Here is a 22,068-nt window from a genome sequence, read left to right on the forward strand (position 1 = left end):
TGTTTGTTAAGGATCCGCTCTAAAACCTTGCATATTATGGAAGTAATGGCTATGGGACGGAAATTATGCGGGTCTGATCGGTCGCCTTTTTTGGGAACTGGTTGCACATTAGTTTCTCTCCAAGAGTCCGGCACACGACCTGAAGAGAGTGACAGACGATACAGTCGCATTAGCACAGGGGTCAACTCAGCTGCGCAGTTCCTAAGTACAATCGCTGGGATACCATCAGGATCACTAGCTTTCCGGACGTCGAGAGACTGCAGCTGCGTACGCACATCGCATTGTCTGATACGAATATCAGACATCGTGTAGCCACAGTGAGGTAGAGTTGGTGGCTGTGCGTTACAGTCGTCGAGACAGGAGTTAGCCGCAAACAGATTTGCCAAGAGGTCGGCTTTATCTTGCGGCTTGTGGGCTAGATTGCCGTCAGAATATCTCAGCGGAGGCAGCGAGGGCTGGCAGAAGTTCGACGCAACGGCTCTGGCCAGACGCCAGTAGCTCCGACTACCAGTGGGATGCGTCAGGAATTCTTGGCCAACTCGTGCGACGCGCTGAGCATCCGCTCTGATTTACGCTCTTTTGCAAGACCTGGTGGCATTATTGTAGGCTGTTTTAAGTGAGTTCGTATTGGGATCGTCTGAAGCTAGACCCCTGATCCAAGCGCGGTATGCAGTCTGTTTGTTCTCGACAGCCACAGCACACTCGCGGTTGAACCAGCGGTTGCGCCTCCCTTTACTGACGAGATCCGAATGCGGGATGTAGTATTCCATCCCGATTAAGATCTCATCAGCAACGGCAGTCGCGCTAGCTGTTGGATCCACCTCACTAAAACAGCGCTGTCGCCAAGGAACGGATGCAAAATAGTCCCGCATACCGTCCCAATCTGCCGACGCATAATGCCAAATACGGCGTTTAGCAACAGTAGGTGGTGGTGGCAGTAACGTTGCCACTTTAGTGGATATCAAGCAGTGATCCGAAGTGCCCAGAGGGGCTTGGACCTCCACCCGATATCCAGCCGGGCGAGACGTCAGCAGAAGGTCTAACAAAGAGGGCGCGTCACCAACCCTATCTGGAATCCGGGTGGGCTGGTTTACCAGTTGGGTTAAACTGTGTGTGAGAGCGATTGTGTGGGCAGTTCTTCCAGCATGGTCAGTTTTAGACGAACTTAACCACGACTCGTGGTGAGCATTGAAGTCCCCTAAAAACACCAATTCCGCTGTAGGAAACTGCGCCTGCGCGTCATCTGCCGCCCGAGTAAGGTGGTCTATGAGACGAGTTGTCTCCATGTCGCCGTGGTGGGATCTGTAGAGGCAAATGTAGACACGGCAATGACTGCCCAGGTCAACATGTACCCCAAGGATGGAGAAGGAGGGGTCCTCCAAATGACGCAGACGGCGACAGCAAACATCTGCCCGGACAAACAAGCAGACCCCAGCTTTCGCTTTGAAGGACTCTTCAAGCATATAGCCAGGGTAATTCAAGTAGCTGCTGTCAGCCGGGCAGAGTATTTGCGTCTTCGTAAGGAACAGCATTTCTGGTCGAGCCGTCTCAAGATGTTGGTGGACGGCGTGGATGTTACTGTGGAGTCCTCGAATGTTCGTGAATTCCACCTTAAAGAGCGCTTTAGTGGTGGGGGTGTGCACCGCTGTGCGACCGAAATTTGTACTTTGCGCTAACATGTTGGAGGGAAAAAGAGGCGTGAAGCGAGAAAATAGTGCCGCGACACAAGCGGTCAAATCGCGGGGCCTGCTTCCCCAGAGACTTGCCTACAGACAAGTTGCGCAGATCCGCCGGACGGATGGGCCCCCGAACCTCCCCGGGAGTGGCTAAGCACGCTTACGAGCTGGTTAAGCACGCTTGGGCCCCTGTACTGTACCGCGGGCGGCCAGCGGAACAACCGTTTCTACGGGTCTCCCTGGCCGGCGGGTCAATGCAGTTGTCCTGGCACTGATTCGGCGGAAGCCTCCACAGACCACAAATGTCGCGGCAGCGTTGCCTCGGGCTCTGGTTGTACGTGTACCTACTGCCTTCATAACCAGAAGGCAGTAACACTTTGCTGCTTGGCGGACGAAATAAGTATGAGCGCAGTGCAGCATTCCCAAGGAGCTCTACTGCTAGGTCCTAAAGTAATGATGATGACGATGACACTAATGCAGCATGCTGATGCTGCTTATGATGTTGATGATGCTGCAGACACTGCTGATGATGGAGACACTGCTGATGATGCTGATGGTACTGATGATGCTAATGACGCTGATTATGCTGATGACACTGTCAACAACACGGTGAGTGGGTGGGTGAGTAGGTGGTTGAGCGGCTGTGACCCCCTGACCCACCCCTTAACTCACACCCTAACCCACCCCCTAACCGACCGCCAACCGACCCCCGAACCGACCCCCAACCGGCCCCCTGACAGACACCTACCCTACCCCCTGACCGAACCCATGACCGGCCCCCTAACCTACCCTCTGACCGGCACCCTAGCCCACCCCCTAACCCATATTCGTAATGACACTTTTACTCGGTAGTTGATTTCAATTGCAATTGATTTTCACGAAAATAGCTTTTTCTTGTATTGACCACCAATAAGTGTCAGTCAACCTAAGTCGCAAGGTCAAAAGCACGTCAAGCTTGACACTTAAGACTTAAATCCAAATCTATGCCGCTCACGATAAGAACGGTTCAAAGTACAAGGTGTCAAGCTTGATGTGCTCTTGACTGTACCTAAAGAATATTTTGTCATATGAAAAAAAGGGATATAAGTAGTACCAAAAAAAACTTTTAAATGAATTAAGAAAAAGCCTGGCAACGTTCCCGAGAATATTTTCGCATTCGGAAACATTCTCAGAAATATCCCATCTTTAGAGCGTTTGTACGAGCGTCCGATTTAAGTGCACCGTTAGTCCACGAATTATCAATTCACTCGTAGGCACTTTGTTAATCAGTCTGTACTTAAGTTGGGTCCCTGCGAATGCTCGCGAGAACCCGCGAGTGCCCGTGAGAGCCCGCCAGTGCCTTTGATAGCCAGCGAGTCCTTTGACTGCCCGCGAGTGCTTTGACTGCCTGCGAGTGCTTTGACTGCCCGCGAGTGCCATTGAGTGCTTTTGAGTGCCAGCGAGTACCTTTCAGTGGAAGACACTCAAAAGCACTCGTGGGGGCTTCTGGCTTTCGCAAGCGCCCAAAGGCACTCGCGGGCACTCCTGGCTCTCCGAGGCACTCGCACGCACGCCTTGGTATTTCGTACATTTCTGGTGGAATCGCAGCCTATACGAATCTTGGATGTTACATTAGAGGCGAATCACGAAGTTCACGAAGGAGCTCTTTAAAACAAGGCGGGTCAAGGGCACGTCAAGCTTCACCACAGAACACTATAGCTTGACACTCAAAATTCAACTATGTTTACGATATAGATGGAGCCATCCAGTATCGAGCTTGATGTGCTCCATGGATCTTGATTTGATTGTAAAAGATACTGGTTTGGAGTAATGGAAACATTCTGTGAATTTGTAATATGCATCATAATCATAGATAATGAGCATAATTTGTAACATTTTGTGAATTTGTAATATGCATCTTTTTAATCCAGCATCAAAATTTCAATAGTTATTGCTATTGATAACACAATGATAAATCGACCAGTAATGTTCAAAAGGCCTACCAGTAGCAAGTCGGTACTCTTCATTAGTATATATTTACCCACCGCTGCGCACGACTTCCCAATAGCACAATCCCACGTACATACTAGACCATTTGCTTCCAGAGACGACTTCGTGTTACCTTCATCAAGTATGTCACGTTCACTACGGAGTCATCCTACGCTATGTTCCAGAGATGTGTGGTGTTGCTATATATGAACCAGTACCCATTCGGAAAACTCATAGAATCTCATCTTATAAGTTCGCTAAGCATCATTAGGGAGTTAATTAAATAAAACAAGCGTATTGTAATTAAAAAAGCATGTTACACTATTTATGACTAACTGAAAATATCTTTCAATATACTCTTTGTAATGCAACACTAATGTGCACAGCTATTTTACACGAACCCAACGACACGGTGTACATACGCCCCACTTTCTAACGCGCTTGCCAAGTTACAAACGTCACACTAAATTCAAAACAATTATTATTTTCATAGTCCTTGCAGACACTGGTTTGGCTGAGATAAACAAATGAATGTTCTAATCTAAAGGTAAAATGGGCAATGTATAAATTCTTCAGAATTGTTGTTGGTTAAAAAAAAGTATCTGTGAATGTAGGTCATAAAATATGCACATTTTACATGTTATGTAGTGTACTTAGATTACACCGAATTGTAATGCTGTACATATTCCAGAAGGTTGCTATAATGTGACTAAATCCTTCACTTAGCACTAGCTTGCACGAGTTTCTGAGCATTCACAGTAAATTTTTTTACATCATTACTCTATTCATATATTATTTACAATTTATATTAAGTTTAATAGTATATTCTAAACTTTTCTTTGTATAATTTCCTTTTTTTCAATTAATTAAAAATGTAGTTGGTAAATAGCCATTGGCTATAGGCATTCCGATATCTATTTTGGAAAAATGTCCTAATGCCTAAGGAAACATAATTTATTGTATTTCAGTCCTGTGATGTTGGAATTGTTAATATTGAAGTTTGATAATATGCAGGAGATAAATCAATGCTTTCCCAACAGTGACATTGCAAGCGTGGAGTTTGGTGTTGTAGGCACCTGTTCCTGCACCAAGGCACATTTCGCGTACTCAGCCATAGCCAAGGCGCAGTGTGGTGAGCAGAGCACTTTGGTATTTACACAAATAAATACTAATAGTAAACAAAGGAAAATCAATCACATCCTGGGTTGCGCCGCAGCCTCATATCTACGATGTGAGGCATGGGACACCAACTTATTGCTTACATTAACAGATCACTCTTCACAGCTTGGAGCTAAACTTATAGTCACAACACATTGCAGAGATTAAAATTAATCATCTCCAGCTGAAGCATATGGCTTTTCATATGAAATAGTAGTAAGACAAATTAAATCTAGCATAGTCAAGTAATTTAAGTGTATATTATCATCCAGTGAATAATGGGCTGCAAAAAACTCACAGGCCAGCGACAGTATACCCCATTTGTGGCGGTTTCACAAAATAGCTGCCCATATCAGTGCAAGGACCTTCACTGAGCCTCAACATTATTCGATACAAATTTTACACATAAGTTAATACAATAAAATAATGGAATTTTCAGCGACATTAATAGTTAGATTCATGTCACAGTCACAATACACAAACAGCACAGTGTAGGGTGCTAGTTGAGTGAAGGGGAATGACCATCATCCCACACAACATCAATACTGGGCCACTTCGTCTGCAGGCATGTGAGCATAGGGTCAGTGCTCGAAGCGCGTAGGGGGCACTCCAGCAGCGCGGCTCGCCCCGTTCGATACACTACCCGCCCGCCGGGGTTACTCCTCGGCAATCCATTGTAGTGGTATAGCGTGAAAGTATCAGGTGCTCCTCGTTCACAGCCAGGGAAGAATTCGTCCATGAATGCACTTAGCAGGATGATACCCAGATTTTCAGAGTCAAGCTTGCGTCGCATTAGTTCAACATATTCTGGTTCACTCACTAAATCAGCAGCACATAAGACATCCTGTAATGCTGCAGATGGTATAAAATTATTCCCTTCAGGGTCAAATGACCGGAAGATGCGTTCAGCTGATTCTCCGGCTGTTTCAGGTGCTGCAAGACGCCGCTCCAAAGAGAACAGCACTGTAAGATGGGTCTCTGATGCTAAGACCCACACAGCATGTTTAGGATTCTTGTAGAAGGAACCTACTGTACAGTATTGCATGTGTTCCATTATTGTAAGAAATCCAATGTCATTCTGCCTCTCAATTCCTCGCAACCGCAAACCTCCCACAACCTGGTCATGGTCCCAAACATGTGCTACAGCTCTGCCAGTAAGCATGAGGTTTATAAGTCCCTGGGAACCATAACCATAAGTAGAGTGTATAAGAGGGTCTGACAGCTCTGATAACTCCATCTCTACAGTAGTAACTCCTTTGCTGAGAATGACACTATACAAAAGTAGAAGAACACCGTACTTGTCCTTCAATATACGAATGTTTCTTGTGTAGAAAGATTCCACTTCAGTTAATGACTGAAATGAATGCACCTCAATCCGCCGATGAAATAGCTCAATGGTATCACTTGACTGTTCATCCGCACTAATGCTGTTAGTGTTACTAGTCTCCGCTTCAGATTCGTGCTTGCAGTACACAGCTACATTGTACTTAGGAGCTAAACACTGGCTTAGTATGGTACACACAGCCCTAACTAGAAGTGAGTTACATTTCTCTGAGGTGAGGTCACGGAAGCTGTGACCAGGTGCCTCAGACAAGAGTATCCTCAATAGGAAAGCTTGCACTGGGGCAATAGCAGCGCAGGGACCGCCTTCCTGCTGTATGAGAGCACTTGGTTCATTCTCGCTAAAAGTGAATCCTTGCGCCCAGCGCCGAAACACGTCGTCCTTGACGTGATCACCCCAGAGCAGTCGTCGAGTGTGCGCTAGCTCCCGCTCCCACGCCGCGAGACCTGCGCTGCTTGCGGTTGGTCCACCCGCGCCACCTCCTCCGCTCATTCTGTCCTTGTCCTCTACTGTTCTATGGGAGTTACTGCTCTCGTCTTCGCTCAATCCGTTCAACATTTGCACAAGCACCACGAGGTCTACACTACCTAAAAATTAAACAACGATACAAATATCTGCAAGAGCAGTTGGGACGATGAGTTGCATTGCGTTACGGACAGTCATTCGTAGCATCGCAGCTAGTGTTACAAAAAGAATGCAACCACGTAGTACTCACCACAATAATGAGGCTCATACCGATTCCTGATATTTGATTATCGTTCAACCTTATTGCGAAACTGATTAATCATTGGAATCGTCTCAATTAACATTATAAATCATCCATAAACCGGTAATAAAAACTTTTCATCATTAGAAAAGAAAAGCTTACGACATAAAGGCTGCCATTTTTTAAGAAAAATAGCAACATTTTTCGCTTAGTTTTACGCAAACTAATAGTAAAAAATATTTTTCTTTTGTTCGATTCAGGGAACGAAATACAAAGGAGAATATTATTTTCATTATGTAGCTTTAAAAATGTTATTGTTTCTTAGAATTCTTGTTGTATATACGTAAAATTTTATTTAAGTACTCATTAATTCAGGTAGTAATTGCGTGTAATGAAGTGTCCAATGAAATTATAACTATGTTTGTAAAGGGTTTGGGCGTTTGTAACAAATGAAGTCAGTTCACATTATTCTAATAAATAGAATATTGTTTTATATTCACAACTACTTTGTATTTATGTTTACAATTTATTAAATTTTATGAAAAAAAATTGACAATGGTAAAAAACTGATTTTATTATGGTAAGCCTGACGAGTAAAATTGTTGTTGCTGAAATGTCAAATAACCGTCACGAAACGTCAGTCAATCATGTACGTCCTTTGGTGATGTTTCGTTTCAAACTTTAATTTTGTAATTTATATTTGTGTTTTTCGTATAATTTAACTTAATTTAATTAGTGAAACGTAGAGTTCGCGTAGTGAAATATGTGTTGACAAACTTGTTATCTTGCTTTGGCGTTGGTGATAATTTATTTTTGTTTTGTTGAGTATTTCGACATAATGAAGGTGGCCGTAGCCGTTTGGAGGCGACGCGCTGGGCTCAAAATCGCAGGTAGGTGCTTACACCGTCATTTTTCATGTCGCATTGACGAGTGAAGTTAAATGCGCTCACCATTTTGATGAGAATTGAATAAAGGCTTACGAAGTAAAGGTTAGGCACCAAAGCAAATGAGATTGTTGTCAAGGAATAATGAAGGCAGCAGCCGCGGCGTGATTCATACCTCTGACCGACACCGAGCTGTGTTACTTTCGACGTCTGCATATTGGACTAAAACCCACTGCTGCTAGTTATTTTAACTTCTATTTTTGCTCAACTGTATAACAAAATTAAAAACTTTGATGCCCATTTTATTAGTATTTCATATAGGTACTGTTTGTGATACATGCAAAGTGTACAAACTCGGCATTTCATTTTGCTCAGATAAAAAATATCTTAAAAAATTGCTTATTGTTTCTTTATGGTGTGCTTAGCTAAAATCTGTTGTAGATCATTTAGCTCAGTGGAATGCCTTAGCCTCATGAAAAGCGATTTAATTATTGATAAACATATATTATAGCATCTGAACAGAGTCATTAATTGATTTCAACATCATCTGTAGTGCCAGTACTTTTGAAGCAATGTGTCTGCTAAATGTGGTTTTTACTATATTAGTCATTGTCTTAAGTTTACCAATTGGTTGCTATGGTTTCACAGGTGTGCCAATGTGTGCTAATTTTCTCATAAAATGTATAGTCCTGTTCTTGAACTTCATCAAATATTCATAAGTGTTCACTCATAGTAGTGGTTGTTCCACCAAGTCTTTGTTTGCTATAATTTACTATCATAAACATTTTTGTTCCCACTCCTTTTTGTGACATATTTTTTATTCATTATCATTGGTTTGGGCACAAATCAACTTAGCTACATTAGGTGGGTCAGATTACATCTATACCAGCATAACCTGTACATATAGTTCCATATTTAATCGAGTGGCGGCCAAAATGTACTTACCTGTAAATTTTATTCATATTTTTGAGAAGGTATTTTTGAACATAAATTAAATTCCTGAATCCTTTTAAACCCTATTAATATTATTCAACTGTGATATCTACATCGATAACTAGCTACCCACCACCTAGCCTTACCGGTTTGAACCAGTTATCGTTAGTGGTTACTGGTGCATATGCAGTTGGCATCACTGATATTTGAATGTTATTTGGCAAGAATCACTCTTTTTGCTAAGGTTCTTGCAGACTACTATAGCTAGAACAAGCTCACATGGCCAACCTCAAGGTAAGTGTGGAGGAGTAGCCTCTGCACCTCGCATGCCTTTATTATTATTATATATATATATATACACACACACATATATATATATTTCATTTTTCTCTGGATCTTGAATTTATGATGTGATTCTTAGTGAAACAACCAAATTCTTTGTTGCAATCTTATAGGACGACACAGACCCTGTCATACGGTGTCCATAATAAATACAGCTGTGTCTTGCACACTGTTCTTTTTATTGATGAGTATTTTACTTGATCTATAAACATGTAAAAATATGTTTTAAGATATCAAATCATGTAGGTACTTATATGTCCATATTTTTGTTGCGCTAACCAAGAATGTCATAAATGTACTTATAAATGGTGACAATTTGTGAAGGAGGCTAGTTTATACCATAATTCTTTCACTATAACATCAGCTCTTTTTCAATAGTAACCACTTGTGAAAGTGAATGAAGAGAGTCTCACATCATAACACATACTTAGATTACTGCAAGTAGTTAAAATAAATACCTTCAAAAACAAAATACAAACATGTGACAACAAATAGGCCCCTTTGCTAATAGCAAGTTGTTCCAAGCAATACTAAGGAGTATGAGAGGAGTAAGAGATTTATGTATGTGTGTAAATGTTTATTAAAAATTATTGAATGTACCCACAATACAAGAAATAGAGCATTAATAAAACAACAAAATACTATTACTTTTATTCCGTCTTCAAAACCATTGCAATAAAAAGAAAATAAATGATCTTAAAATAATTATTGTAAATAACAAAGATTGAAACACTAAGAAAAATTATTTTGGTCCGCCTGGATTCTGACCAGCACCCTCAGGCAAGATGCTCTGCCAATTAAGCCACAAAAGAATGAACCAGCAGACCATACAAATTTTTCTATGTGTTTGTTGTAGATCTTTATTTTTGGTTTTTAACGACTTTTTGTCGTAGCGCCATCTATTGTGAGAAAGAAGAAATAAACATCGTGACATCCAATAAACTTAAAAATGACAATGATTAAAGCTACATCTATAGCCAACGTTGGGAGCTGTAAAGGTGAGTGAAGAAATAAATTTCCCACAGATGGTGCTACGGCAAAAAAACGCTAAAAACCAAAAACAAAGATCTACAACAAACACGAAGAGAAAGCCGTAAGTGTTCGATCTTTGTTAATAATAATTTATCACAAGCTAGTGGATTAAGGCAAACTAGGTGGTAGTAAAACATCGTGACATTCAATAAACTTAACAATGACCATAAAATAGCTAAGCAGTTAAAATCTTCATACATTATCGTGTGCTTAGAATAGTTCAAAGTAAATGCTTGGAGTGAAACTGAGTTTGGCGAAATTAAATGAAAGCGCTCATGAGAGCACAAAGTGTTGATTGTCGAGTATAGTGCATGCTGTGATGCTCTTGTGGAAAGCTGCTTTGTTTCTCTAAGTTATGTTGGTCACTTTCTTCTAGTTCCATTTACTGTATAAATGGCGACAGCTGCATATATTCCAAAGCACATTTATATCTTTAACAAAGATACTTTAAAGTAACTAAATGGTGTTGAGTTGATTAATCTAGTGAATAAATTGGGATATCCGTTTAATGGAAGCTTTGTCGTCTTAAAAATAATAAGAATGGAAGTGAATGCTTCCCACAAAATCAATGTCTTTCGTAAAGCATTCTGTGCATTGGATTTGGATTTCAAATTTTACTCGTTAATAATAAAATTTACCTCGATTAAACTGACACATGTCAAAGTTTATGACCCAGTGTCCCAACCTTAGACTATTTATTTTTTCCATCCTCTGAGGCACCAACACGATCTCCCATTGATGTAACAAAGCATGCCTGAATAATAGTACATATATTGGTACACATTTGTGTTGAGAGTACCAAATCAACATCTGTCAACCTTTATGAAGGATGAGTTTTGGCCGAAGGGTGTCGTACCGATGACGCTTCCGAGGCCGGCTACCGGACACTCAAGTTGCGTCACGTCGCAGACAATACGTTTTTTTTAATTTTTTTGTAATAAATTACGGGACGAACAAGTCCTGCGCCTGATGGTAAGCTACACGCCTGTCCATAACAGTTGCAGTGTCACTCAGAGCTTTAAATGGCAAAGATCTGAGGCGCATTGCCACTGCGTCCGTCACCCTGAGATATAAGTTGACAAGTCCCATGTGCTTGTAATTTCACCAGCACCCTCCAAAACCGGAACACAGTAATGCTACGTTACTGGTGGGCGGCAGAAATGGCGGCTGAACAAACTCAATGTGTAACGTGTAAATAATTATTAGTCGTTACCGTTTTATTATATTATTATGTATGTTAGTCTATCTATAAGGTGAGTATTTATGGGCCTTTACAACCTGAATATAAAGAAATAAATAAAAATAATAATAACAAGTGATAAACTAAATACGTAATTCTCTTTTGTCAAGTGTACATCGTACCGTGCTAATTTTGCCGACCTGTCATTCTAATGAAGCTAAATTTTACGGCGCTCATCAAAGTAACAATGTATGCATTTTTTGGTACAAAATTATGAATCTGACAACATACAATATAGATGGATTAGGAATTATGATACTTTATACCAATTATTTAGGGTAAAAGAACTTGAACTTCTTGAATTGTAATACGAAGTAGCCTGTAGGCCTTTGTAGGCAAAAATTCATTCCTTTAAAGGCTGTAACTCTACGTGTCGTTATGTGCGGGAATGCGCCAGGTGCACTGTACACACGCGCGTCCACCACGCCCTGCCGTATAATAAATAATATATGATTAAAAATAATAAGTGCATTGCACGTGTCATGATGACCAAGACGTCTTATGTGAGAAAGTAGTCGTCCAACATTAACATGTTGTTAGAACAGCTGATAGCTCTTTCACAGCTGTCTTTACGTATACTGGGTTGGAGATGATCGTGAAATTTGAGTAAAAAGCAATTTTCGCCAACTTGAGGAGATGCGTATATTGCAGTGCAAGAGTATAAAATCTGGGCACGACTGTAAGTACACGTACTAGCAACGTCGTGGGGAACGTGGGTCACTTCATCGTAGCCGCAGCGACGCGTCACGTCCACCACGCCTTCCAAGCTCGACCTCCGCCGCTGCCGCCGCCATTCGCCGTAGACTGACATGACAAACATCGTCTTCAGCTGCCGCAGAGTTGTAACTTTAACATAAGGGGTCTATATCTACCTATAACACAATATAGAAACATTCGGAGAGAGGTGGAAGATCTCCTCGAAAGCAGCGGTTCTATTAACATAGGAGACCTAAATTTACAAATCCCGTGTTCGGCCACATTGCTACACCGGAGATACTGTTCCTTCTAGAGGCCCTCTATTTTGTCAACGACATTATAAATCTCTCCCGGAGATGGACAAACGGCTCAGCTTTTGACATTAAAAAGCTTAAAACTCATTAACGCCCAAAAAGAGACCGGAAACTATTTACAACTGCCTGTTGTAAATCGAATTTTGTTCAAGTGGATTGCGATCATGATGGATGGAGTCATGTCCGTGCTGTGGAATTACTTCTTTTTCGTTTAAAAAATATTTTTGCATCGAAATTTCAAATATAGAAATATACTAAAATTTGATAATATATACTAAGTTACTTTGGAGCCGCGTTACCAGACATTCTGCGTGAGACGTCCCGATTTTTTTAGCCAAAGTTTCATGTCTCACGCGATACGGCCAAAATCACACTTTTGATCTAGGTACTCTTAAGTAAACATTGTCAATGCGGAACCACCTGCGGAAAGTGATAAAAGTGATGAAAATTGAAACTTATTTGACTTATATTTATTTTTCAAAAGATTACTTATTTAAAATAATAATAATTGATGATACAGGTTTTGGGGTCCGGATTTACTCTAGGTTAGTTATTGTGTTCTAACAATAGTAAAATAAAATAGTGTCGATTATTTTCTTTTATGCTATTTTCCGTCTTTTATCAATGGCTGTTGTAACCCTCAAATTTAAATAATAACGCCATGTTCGGGAGCGATCTGACGGCGTTCCTTTTGAGACACTACCGTAACAAGTAGCAGGCGAAAGAGATTTTGCTTTCATGCTCGCACGGTTCAAAGTTAAGATTGTTGATATGCGGCTGTAGAAATAACCCGGGCCGTTTCACGATAAACTTGTACAACAACGGCTCTGAAACGCGATGTAACGATAAAGAACATTGGCGAGTGCTGGCGCATTCCCATCACTGACGTACTGTACCGTTATGTACTTTCAAAGCCATTTTCCTGAATGCATTTTCATGCATGCAAACACCAGGTTATTATTTTTGTATAGTTTTTCTATCGTGTAATACGACACTGAGCGAGCGTCGAACCTAGGCCTGCGCTCGTAACACATTTCAACACCATCATTAATTAGTTTAGGTCGCAATCAGCCATAAGCTGGCCAGTTGATGTGAATGTCAGTTGTCGTGTTTGTTCTCCAACTCCTATTCGGGACAGATGGACCACGCAAGGAGGAGTCTCAGAGCTGTGCCTGGTCTTTTTTTAACAGTTTCCCATAGTTTTCACCCGGTCATAAAATTACGCTTCACGAAATATCGTTATTGTGTTAATTATTGAGCAATATAAATGAGTCTATTTATTCTTGTGTAGGCAAACGAAAGTTGGCCGAACTGGGGCTTGAGCTGCAAAACAATGCCGGTTTATCCGTTGTGCAACTGCGCCTAGCCGGGCGGCGGTTTACAAGTGGGGGCAAACGCAACTAGGTTTAGTCGCGTCTCCCGCCAATGTCCAATGGTACCAGATGTTATACTTCAGAATAAAGGGAAAAGTGTATGCGGAAAGTACATATACACACATCAAAAAAAGTTTGCGATCACTTCGAAAAACTGAAATCTTTTTTGTTACTGTAGATTATATTATGATTTTTTCTTCTTTTTAGATTCTTTATTTAAAAATAAATTAGAACATAAAACAATGACCCCGTTCAATTGTTTTTTCATATAAAAAGGCTTTCAGTCCTAGCTTACGCTCATTCAGAAATCTGATTTAGTCAATTATAAGCGATTCAAGATATTTTTCGCGGAAAGTTGTGATTGAAAAAATGCCAAGAGGATTATCAGAGGTTTTACGAGCTAGAATAGTAACTTTGAGGGAAGAAGGATACACCACGAGAGTAATAGCACGCAGACTTGCTATATCCCAATCCTGTGTCGTGGCTACGTTGCAGAGGTATCACGGAATGGCGAATTTAGCTGACCGACCCCGCAGCGGTCGCCCAACTGTTTTGACAGCTGCCCAAAAGCGCTATATTAGATTGCTGGCAGCCCGTGATCCAACAATCAACGCCACTAAAATAAAAGCAGAAGTCAGGGCCGCCTCTGGGCTTGAAGTTAGCACGCAGACCGTTCGCAATTGCTTGCACCAGGCTGGATTACGAGCACGGAGGTCTTGGCGAGCTCCGCTCAATTCCCGGCAACGTCAACAACGAAGATTGCAGTGGGCTAGACTTCGGCAAAATGAAGAAGGTGAGGACGAAAACATTTGGCAAAACTGTCTCTTCGTTGACGAATCCCGAATCAGCACTCATCCAGATAACCGACGTGTCCGTGTCTGGAGAAGACCAGGCGACCGTGAAAGACAAAGAACTGCCACTGGAACAGTTCAGCAAGGCGGAAAATCGGTGTCCTTTTGGGGTGGCATTATGATTGGAGCTAGAACGCCTTTGATCCCGTATCGGGGCTTCATGACAGCAGACATGTACAAAGCAGTTGCTATTGATGATATCGTCAGACCATTCCGAGTAAACCATGGGCACCAATTTGTACTGGTCGATGATAATGCGCCCGCACATCGAGCTCAACGAGTCAATGCTGCTCTTCAAGAATACGATATCACACGATTAGACTGGCCTGCCGGCTCGCCCGACTTAAACCCAATAGAGCACGCGTGGGATGCTCTTAAACGAGCAGTATGGAACCGTGAGCCACGTCCCCAGACAGTTCCAGAGCTCAGGGAAGCCGCTATTGAAGAATGGGATAGGTTACCCCAGGAAATGCTGGATAACATGATCCTCAGCATGCCCAGGAGGATCTTCGCAAGTATTCGAGCCAGGGGAGGAGTTATTTTATATTGAATTCACACCTTTTAATAATAAATTGTTGTTTAAGTTTAATTAAACAGTCTTTTTCTTTCTATGAAATTTCTATCACTATTACATTATGATTAATGGCTCAATTTTTTAAAATAAATAATAAAAAATAGTTTTATATTTTAATTTCAAACAGGGTATTCCTATTTAAAGAAAGCATACAACATAGATTTTTTCTTGATAAAGTTAAATTTAAAGAATTATAGGAGCTTATGCTATTGATCGCAAACTTTTTTTGATGTGTGTATGTGCAGTTCAGCTTTAGTAGCAAAAAGCACGCACGAAAATTAAGTATGCTAACTAAGATACGCATACCTTGTCACGTCTACACTTACTGGGTATTAAATGTAGTAGTGCAACTTAGACAAAATCTTAAAATAACCTAGATTAGACGCGTGTTCAAAATGCTGTTCAGCGGTCCAGCCGCGTATAATTGCGTAACGCTGCCTTTGAACTGGGTAGTTCTCTAACAATGTTCACAGCCGCAGTGTCTAACTCGTCAAACGGAGGGAGGCACTAAGGCCTGACCCTTTTGCGATAAGCCGGTTTCAATACTCGCTGCTTGATGATGCAAAATCGTTCAACCGCCTCACGAGAGCCGTAAAAGATAAGGAGACGTAATATGTTCTGCCGTTCCTTCTTGAACATGCAAACACTTACAAAAAGTTACGACTGCATATTATAATATACGCCAAGGTTTCTTTAAGTGACTTTTTACATGGAAACAGTTTTAAAAGGCGTTAGCGTCACGGCACTTAAAGATATTTAACAAGTGGAATCGTCTTAATGGCAGTATGTGTTCGTATTCTGGGAAAGTCACGATTGTAACGGAGCGGCTTCATGTGGCGTCACACGATAAGGTAACACCGCAAAAAGTCGTGTGAGCTCTGACGATATTCATTGCTTGAGAGATTTTAGAAGTTATAGTTTTTTTCAAATATTTGTCTGACAATAGTGACGACGAGTTGTCGATGAAGGCGAAATTTTTTTTAGGAGCAAAGTAATGTTTCTTTATGAGCATTGTAAGGTACCTAATGAACAACGCGTTATCTAAATATTTAAGAATTCAGTATTAGTCAAAACTGAATTTTCCTCGATACATGATCGGTTGTTTTTATCACAGCTTACCAAACCCGCTATTACGATGCAAGAACATTTGAAACGAATTGAATGTCATTAAATTCACCACACAATACGAACTGAAGGGCAGACTATTAGTTAATGATATAATCGCATTAACACTCGGCAAACAATTTATTTAACTTGGCTGGCGGCCGGCGGCCGGCTGACTGCCGCCCCGCCGCCGCGTCATCGGCACAAATTAGCATCGATTACATTTTAAAACGGTCTCTGCACTCGATTAGAGCGAATGTTTCGGGTACTTAGAATTGTCAATCGACATGGAATTGGAAAGCGTGACGAGTTCACGGACACAATAAGCCACAGACTGATAAGCACACGCCGTCCCCAAATGTTTTGTCAGAGCAACAGTTTGCGTGCGCGATTCGACCGTTTTTTGTGTATGACGCTCAGATCGCTGCGTTACTTTACGATCATTAGAGTTTGTTCAAAAATTGCTTCGAAATAAGTATATCAGCCATTACTTTTACCAAAATTACAGAAAGCGGCAATCAACACCGTTTAAAATGGCAATACGTGACCAGCCAAGTTAGCAATTAACCCGCATCTGGCTCCACTCTGCGATATTCCATGGCTGGATCAAGTCGATTTCGTTTGATTAATCACGGCGCGCGTACAGTGCTCGTGACGACCTGACGTCGTTCACCGCGCCACTGCCGTTGACGCCGACGTCGATGCCGAGCTGCTTTGTGCGAAAATTCAAGATGATTGGAGTTACTATTTTCGTAATTTGTGCAATTTTGGCCATTATTCAGCTGTACTAATTCCGTTCGGTTAACAAGGGCTAAAATTTAGCTTTTCTCTTTAGTCGATGTTTGCATAGCCTCAAAAATCTATATACACATAATTGTCATTCCTGGAACGTCGTCGTGTCAGCGAGGTGACTCTCGGCTATTAACCCAGGGTAACTTACCCATCACGGTATGCACATGTATCGCCGTTATCAACAACTTCATCTGCAGCTAATAACTCACGTTCACAGGTTAATTGTCTTAGTTACAATAGTACCTTTATGTATGTCTGTGCGGGGTCGACGAATTGACGAAGATTTTACACTTTATGTGACGCTGAACCATGGTTTATTTACTTTCTTTTTTTGGTACGCACTAGTAATACGATTCATCGCAGCGCGTCTCCTATTCAACAGCGAATAGGAGTGAGATTGGTTGGTCGGCAGCCGAGACTCGGCCTGCGATGATAGATGGAATGGATGTGTGTGTATTCTATGTAGCAAATGGAACTGAAGGTTATTTATCGCAGTGTAAGTTGTTTTGGTACGCGAGTGATGTTCTGCAAGGCCATTGTCCCAACGGCACTGCCGCTACCGTTATAATAGAAGCTTCGTTTCCTGCCGCTGGGCTGTGACACAAAGAAAATCGCGATCTTGCCGCCGACGCCGACGCACCGGCGCATTTTCAATAAACTTGTCTCATTACAATCATCACAGAAAATCTCACACGACCGCATGGAAATTGTATAAGCGCACGAGGTTTCCGTTCATTACGTGCTTTTTTCTATGCAATTATTTATGATTAGTATGATTTGACACTCCGAAACATACCTACCAAAAGTTTGTACGCGAAAGTCCTAACAATACTATAAATTCAATTAAACAGTGACAATAATTTTTACAGTAAAATCAACACTAAAGCCGTTTCAAACTCTCATCTGAGTCATCCCTGGAACTTAGCGGGTCCTTACGGTGGTTTCCGGGAGGGTAAGACCATGTGAGTCACCGCGCACCTTCGCTTGCGCTGACGTCATCGCGCTGCTATGCTGCGCGCGTCTTGTTATGATATCTAGCTGCCAAATAGGACTCGTGAATATATTTAAACTGTATGTGTATGTAATATCAATATTTAAATTATGTTTTATTTATTTATTTTACTTTAATTATAACGGACACACCAATTACAATAATTAAAGATACATTACTAACACAACAACTTAATAAACACAACAAGATTAAGTACCATTCAAGCATCGCCTTCACAATAGCGTAGGCATCTTAACAATAACAGTGTCCATCCATCCGCAAACAAGTCGCATTCAGGGTTGGTGGCGAGGAGATATGTTAGCGTGTTTGTCATAAAACGTAGATTGATGACCGCAAAGTATTCTTTTGAAGAACAATGTTAGTTAGGCAAAAACTCGTTACCGACGGTGCATGACCACGCCGACAGTGGAGGTCGCCGAGGCGGCGGCACGGGGACCTCTCACGTACGTGTGGTGACGTGACGACCCATTGTTTTGCCGGCAACAATCCGGCGCGTCTTATCGCCGCACACTAGAGGATGTTTTGTAACGTGGCAGCTGGCGGGGGCCCACCATGTACCGTCTCGGAGGACAGTGGCGTAGCCTAAACCTAATATTGTTATACAGATTACACGGTTACTGCATTCAATATATAACTTAATTGAAATCTGCTTGTTTCTCTGTGAAACTATGAAAGAGACTTTTTACTAATTTAAGTTTTTTTAAATGTATCAAACAATATAAGAAACCGAAGCGGACTCTGAATGGCTGTCACGTAACGGAAAAGAGCGCAGCCATTTTCGTATGCGCCATTTTTCAAATGGCGCATACGAAATGACTGCGCTAAAGACTGACTGTGATTGAAGACGTGACTTCGACTTATTTTTTCCATCCTCTAAGCTAAGACGTGTCTTTTTATGTTTGACATCTGCGGCTGTATTTGATGCAAGCTCTTAAAGGATTCCTTGCAGCTCGCGGGAGCGAGAGTTGTCTATTGAGTGAGCTATTTCGCGTTGCGTGCGCGAGTATGGGTTCGTGTCTCGTGACGAATCGATCGTAACTCAATTAGGCTCTCGCACGAACGTGCACATTCGCTAATCCGATTCGCCACAGCGAAATGTTAAAGAGCTCTTGCGCTGTGATGTATGCAACCAAACAATTGTAAATAATCCTATGATTATTAAATTACGAAATCTGTAGTTTCCCGACACCCACACTGAAACTTGAGCTGTCCGTGGCCACCCACTATTTGACCAACAATGTTTTGCATACAACAATTAAATTACCTTTTGTTTGTTTATGCTTTGCATTCGTAACGCGTGTTAGTTGGTTACTTTTGGGTACGTATATTGGAATGGGAAGTAGGTGTCTGAAATTTAGTTTAAAGGGACATTTTCGCAGCATGTTTACTAACTGTAACATGGGTTTGAGGTTGACAATAATAGTCACAGTGTACCAGATTTCTTATCGGGATAACACTATGAAAGTCTTCGCGATACATTATCGGATTAGGCTAGAATAATAGCACAGAGCCGGGGGCGGGGCGGAGGGGCGGCGAGAGAATCTTGGTACAGTAACTAGGTTAGAGCCCTGCAGCGGCGGCGCCGCCTGGTAGCTAAAGAGCGCTCTGTAGAGTTAGCGGCTCTCGCCACCCGATCGCCTGGAGAGCCGTTACAATTATCTCCCAACCGATGAGATCGGCGGCCTGGCGACAAAGTTCCAATTGCTACGAGTAATTGTAGGCATTGATAGACGACGTTCTGGAAACATGGGCGCCGCCGCTCTAACTGTACGTTACTTACTATACCGAAAAATTTCGAGGAATATGCGGCCTTCCGTCTACAACACAAAATGTATTTCGCGTCTAAGAGGCTCAAGATTTTGGTTGGCAGTAAGCAATTGCAACCATCCGTCTTTTTCTTAATGTACATTTTAGATAATCTAAATTATTGTATATTACGCGTAGAGAAAAAAACAGTCGTAGCCTTTTAAACGTATACCTACTAATTGTTATGATACTGTACGACATTATCATTATTGTTATAACTTTTATCAAAATTGTTATAATTCGTGTGGATAAATTTCAAGGGACTTTAGTTAAAATTGGCACCCACTTCATTTCCATTCCATTTATAACCGACACAAAAACGGAACGAACGGAGGTTCTTAATTTGACTGTATTTTATTTTTCTATGTACACGTTCCGCGCTTACTCCGGCCAGATTTGTGAACCGATTTTGATGATTCTCCTTTTTTGTTGCAAAGAGGGTACCTCAGTATTGGTCCCATTTGCATTTTTGTACAAAACATTCCACCTCTGAGGGTGGCAAACCAGGGGATCAATCCGGTTTTGCGCATTTTCTGTTTTAATTTCAGTTTGTATGTAACATATAAGTAAATTTGAAGTCGGTTCCTTTTTTTAATAAAAATTAGTTTATCCATTTCGATTCCTTTGTCGACAAAGCCGACGGACCCACTTGTTCGTTGTACTAAACTGGACCCCATTTCCATATCAATTGTTTTGGCTGGATCACTTTTACACGGCACCGTGTACCTGGGTAGGCATCGATACTAGCAAATTGGTAGGTGCCCAGCGGTAGCAAATTTCCTAGCCCCGAATCCAAAAACTATACTGTTGTTAAAAAATGAATGAAACGCTAAAAATAATTTTAAACGCTATTATCTTTATGGCACCTGTGAAGTAACCCCATAAAAAGTGAAACATTACCCTTACCCAAGAATGTACTACATCCGCGTAACGGGGTTGCTACATTCAAAAAGCGTTCGCTTCCGTTATCACCAACGGGTAAAAGTGAATGCCGTAACAGTAAGTAATTAATAATTTCACACTGCAGCCGCCGGTGAATTGATTACATAATAATGTATTAGATTCTTCGTTAGTTATTTACTACTTGTATTTCAATATAATAAATCCGTACGTGGGGATAAATGAGCGCATGAATGTTGATGCTTTGCTGAAAATTTTGCAATTTCTGCTTGTTGAAAAATGAACCGTACCTTGAGATACTTAGTCTGGACTTATCATCCAACCTCAACGTTGGGCGATACATCGAGTGCTTGGCAAAAAACTTGCTGCCAGAAAACTTGGCATACTTTACAAGGTCAGGCGGTACTTCACATCTGAACAGCTTTTAAATCTGTATAAAGCACAAGTTCGATCCTGTATGGAGTACTGCTGCCACCTTTGGGACGGCTCTGCCCAATACCAGTTAGCTGCTTTGGACTCTGTGGAGCGAAAAGCAAAGAGACTTATTAACAATAATTTTCTTGTGGAGTCCAAGCTTCAAAATTTCGACCATCGCAGAAAAGTAGCCCGCTTGTCGGTTTGCTATTGGATACATTTCGGGGAGTGTGCGCAGGAACTTTTCAATTTGGTTCCGTCTTCACCGTACCTCCTTCGGTCGACTAGAAGGTCCGGAGCACTCCATTCTTATGTCGTTGATATTCCACCTATTCGCACTAAGCGCTTTGCTTCCTTCTTTCTGATGCGTACGGCAAAGGAATGGAGTGCTCTATCTGTATTTCCCGAAAAGTACACTTTGGGGCTATTCAAGGCTAGAGTGAATACGCATTTTGTAGGCAAATGCGTCCCATCATCGGTCACATCGTCGCTTAACATCAGGTGAGATTGTAGCCAAGCGTGTGTCTATTATATATTAAAAAAAAAATACGTCGTCGTCATGTTAACGTGTCTTTGTGTAGCTGAGTGTACAAGTGAATAGACCCTCATTTCGTATCTCGTTAGTGCTGTTGAAATTTTTTATAATATTATTTACTTATTTTCATTTTTATACCAACTTTGAAAGGGTGTGATAAGGCGCCAAATAAAAAACCGATTAACCAAAGCGAGCTCTAATTAATTCTTTCATTTTTATTTTTCATTACAATTTAATTTTGTATTTTTTTTCCAAATAATCCTATTTTGCCCTTTCGAGACCTTTGTGTTGGGGCTAAATATCTTACAAAGCTATTCCGCTGCTCACCAGGTGTCAAGGCTCTCTGCACCTGCATGCACCGTGTTTACACCCCCCCCAGCCCCCGCGCCCCTTTCGCCACTGAAGCCTTGTTTGCA

General features: G+C 41.6%; 2 protein-coding genes across 2 annotated transcripts in view; one reads left to right on the forward strand and one right to left on the reverse strand.

Annotated features, from left to right (window-relative positions):
- Positions 1-4,521: 4,521 nt before the first annotated feature.
- LOC113232892 (ubiquitin carboxyl-terminal hydrolase MINDY-3 homolog) lies at positions 4,522-7,020 on the reverse strand. The gene is made up of 2 exons (XM_026467777.1): positions 6,860-7,020; positions 4,522-6,731 (listed from the first exon to the last, which is right to left on the reverse strand). The coding sequence occupies exon 2, from the start codon at positions 6,700-6,702 to the stop codon at positions 5,302-5,304; it is 1,401 nt and encodes a 466-aa protein (XP_026323562.1). The 5' UTR covers positions 6,703-6,731; positions 6,860-7,020; the 3' UTR covers positions 4,522-5,301.
- A 668-nt stretch (positions 7,021-7,688) lies between these two features.
- Positions 7,689-22,068, forward strand: part of LOC113233211 (protein crumbs-like) — a 32,873-nt gene continuing 18,493 nt past the window's right edge. Inside the window, exon 1 of the mRNA XM_026468249.1 lies at positions 7,689-7,740. Coding sequence (XP_026324034.1) covers positions 7,689-7,740 — 52 coding nt within the window. The remainder of the gene's footprint in view (positions 7,741-22,068) is intronic.

The sequence above is a fragment of the Hyposmocoma kahamanoa genome, unplaced genomic scaffold (genome assembly GCF_003589595.1).
Source record: "Hyposmocoma kahamanoa isolate Upper Pololo Valley unplaced genomic scaffold, ASM358959v1 78, whole genome shotgun sequence".
Taxonomy (NCBI): Eukaryota; Metazoa; Arthropoda; class Insecta; order Lepidoptera; family Cosmopterigidae; genus Hyposmocoma; species Hyposmocoma kahamanoa.

Coding starts and splice junctions, on each gene's coding strand:
- LOC113232892 (XM_026467777.1), bottom strand. CDS start 6,702: ATGTTGAACGGATTGAGCGAAGACGAGAGCAGTAACTCCCATAGAACA.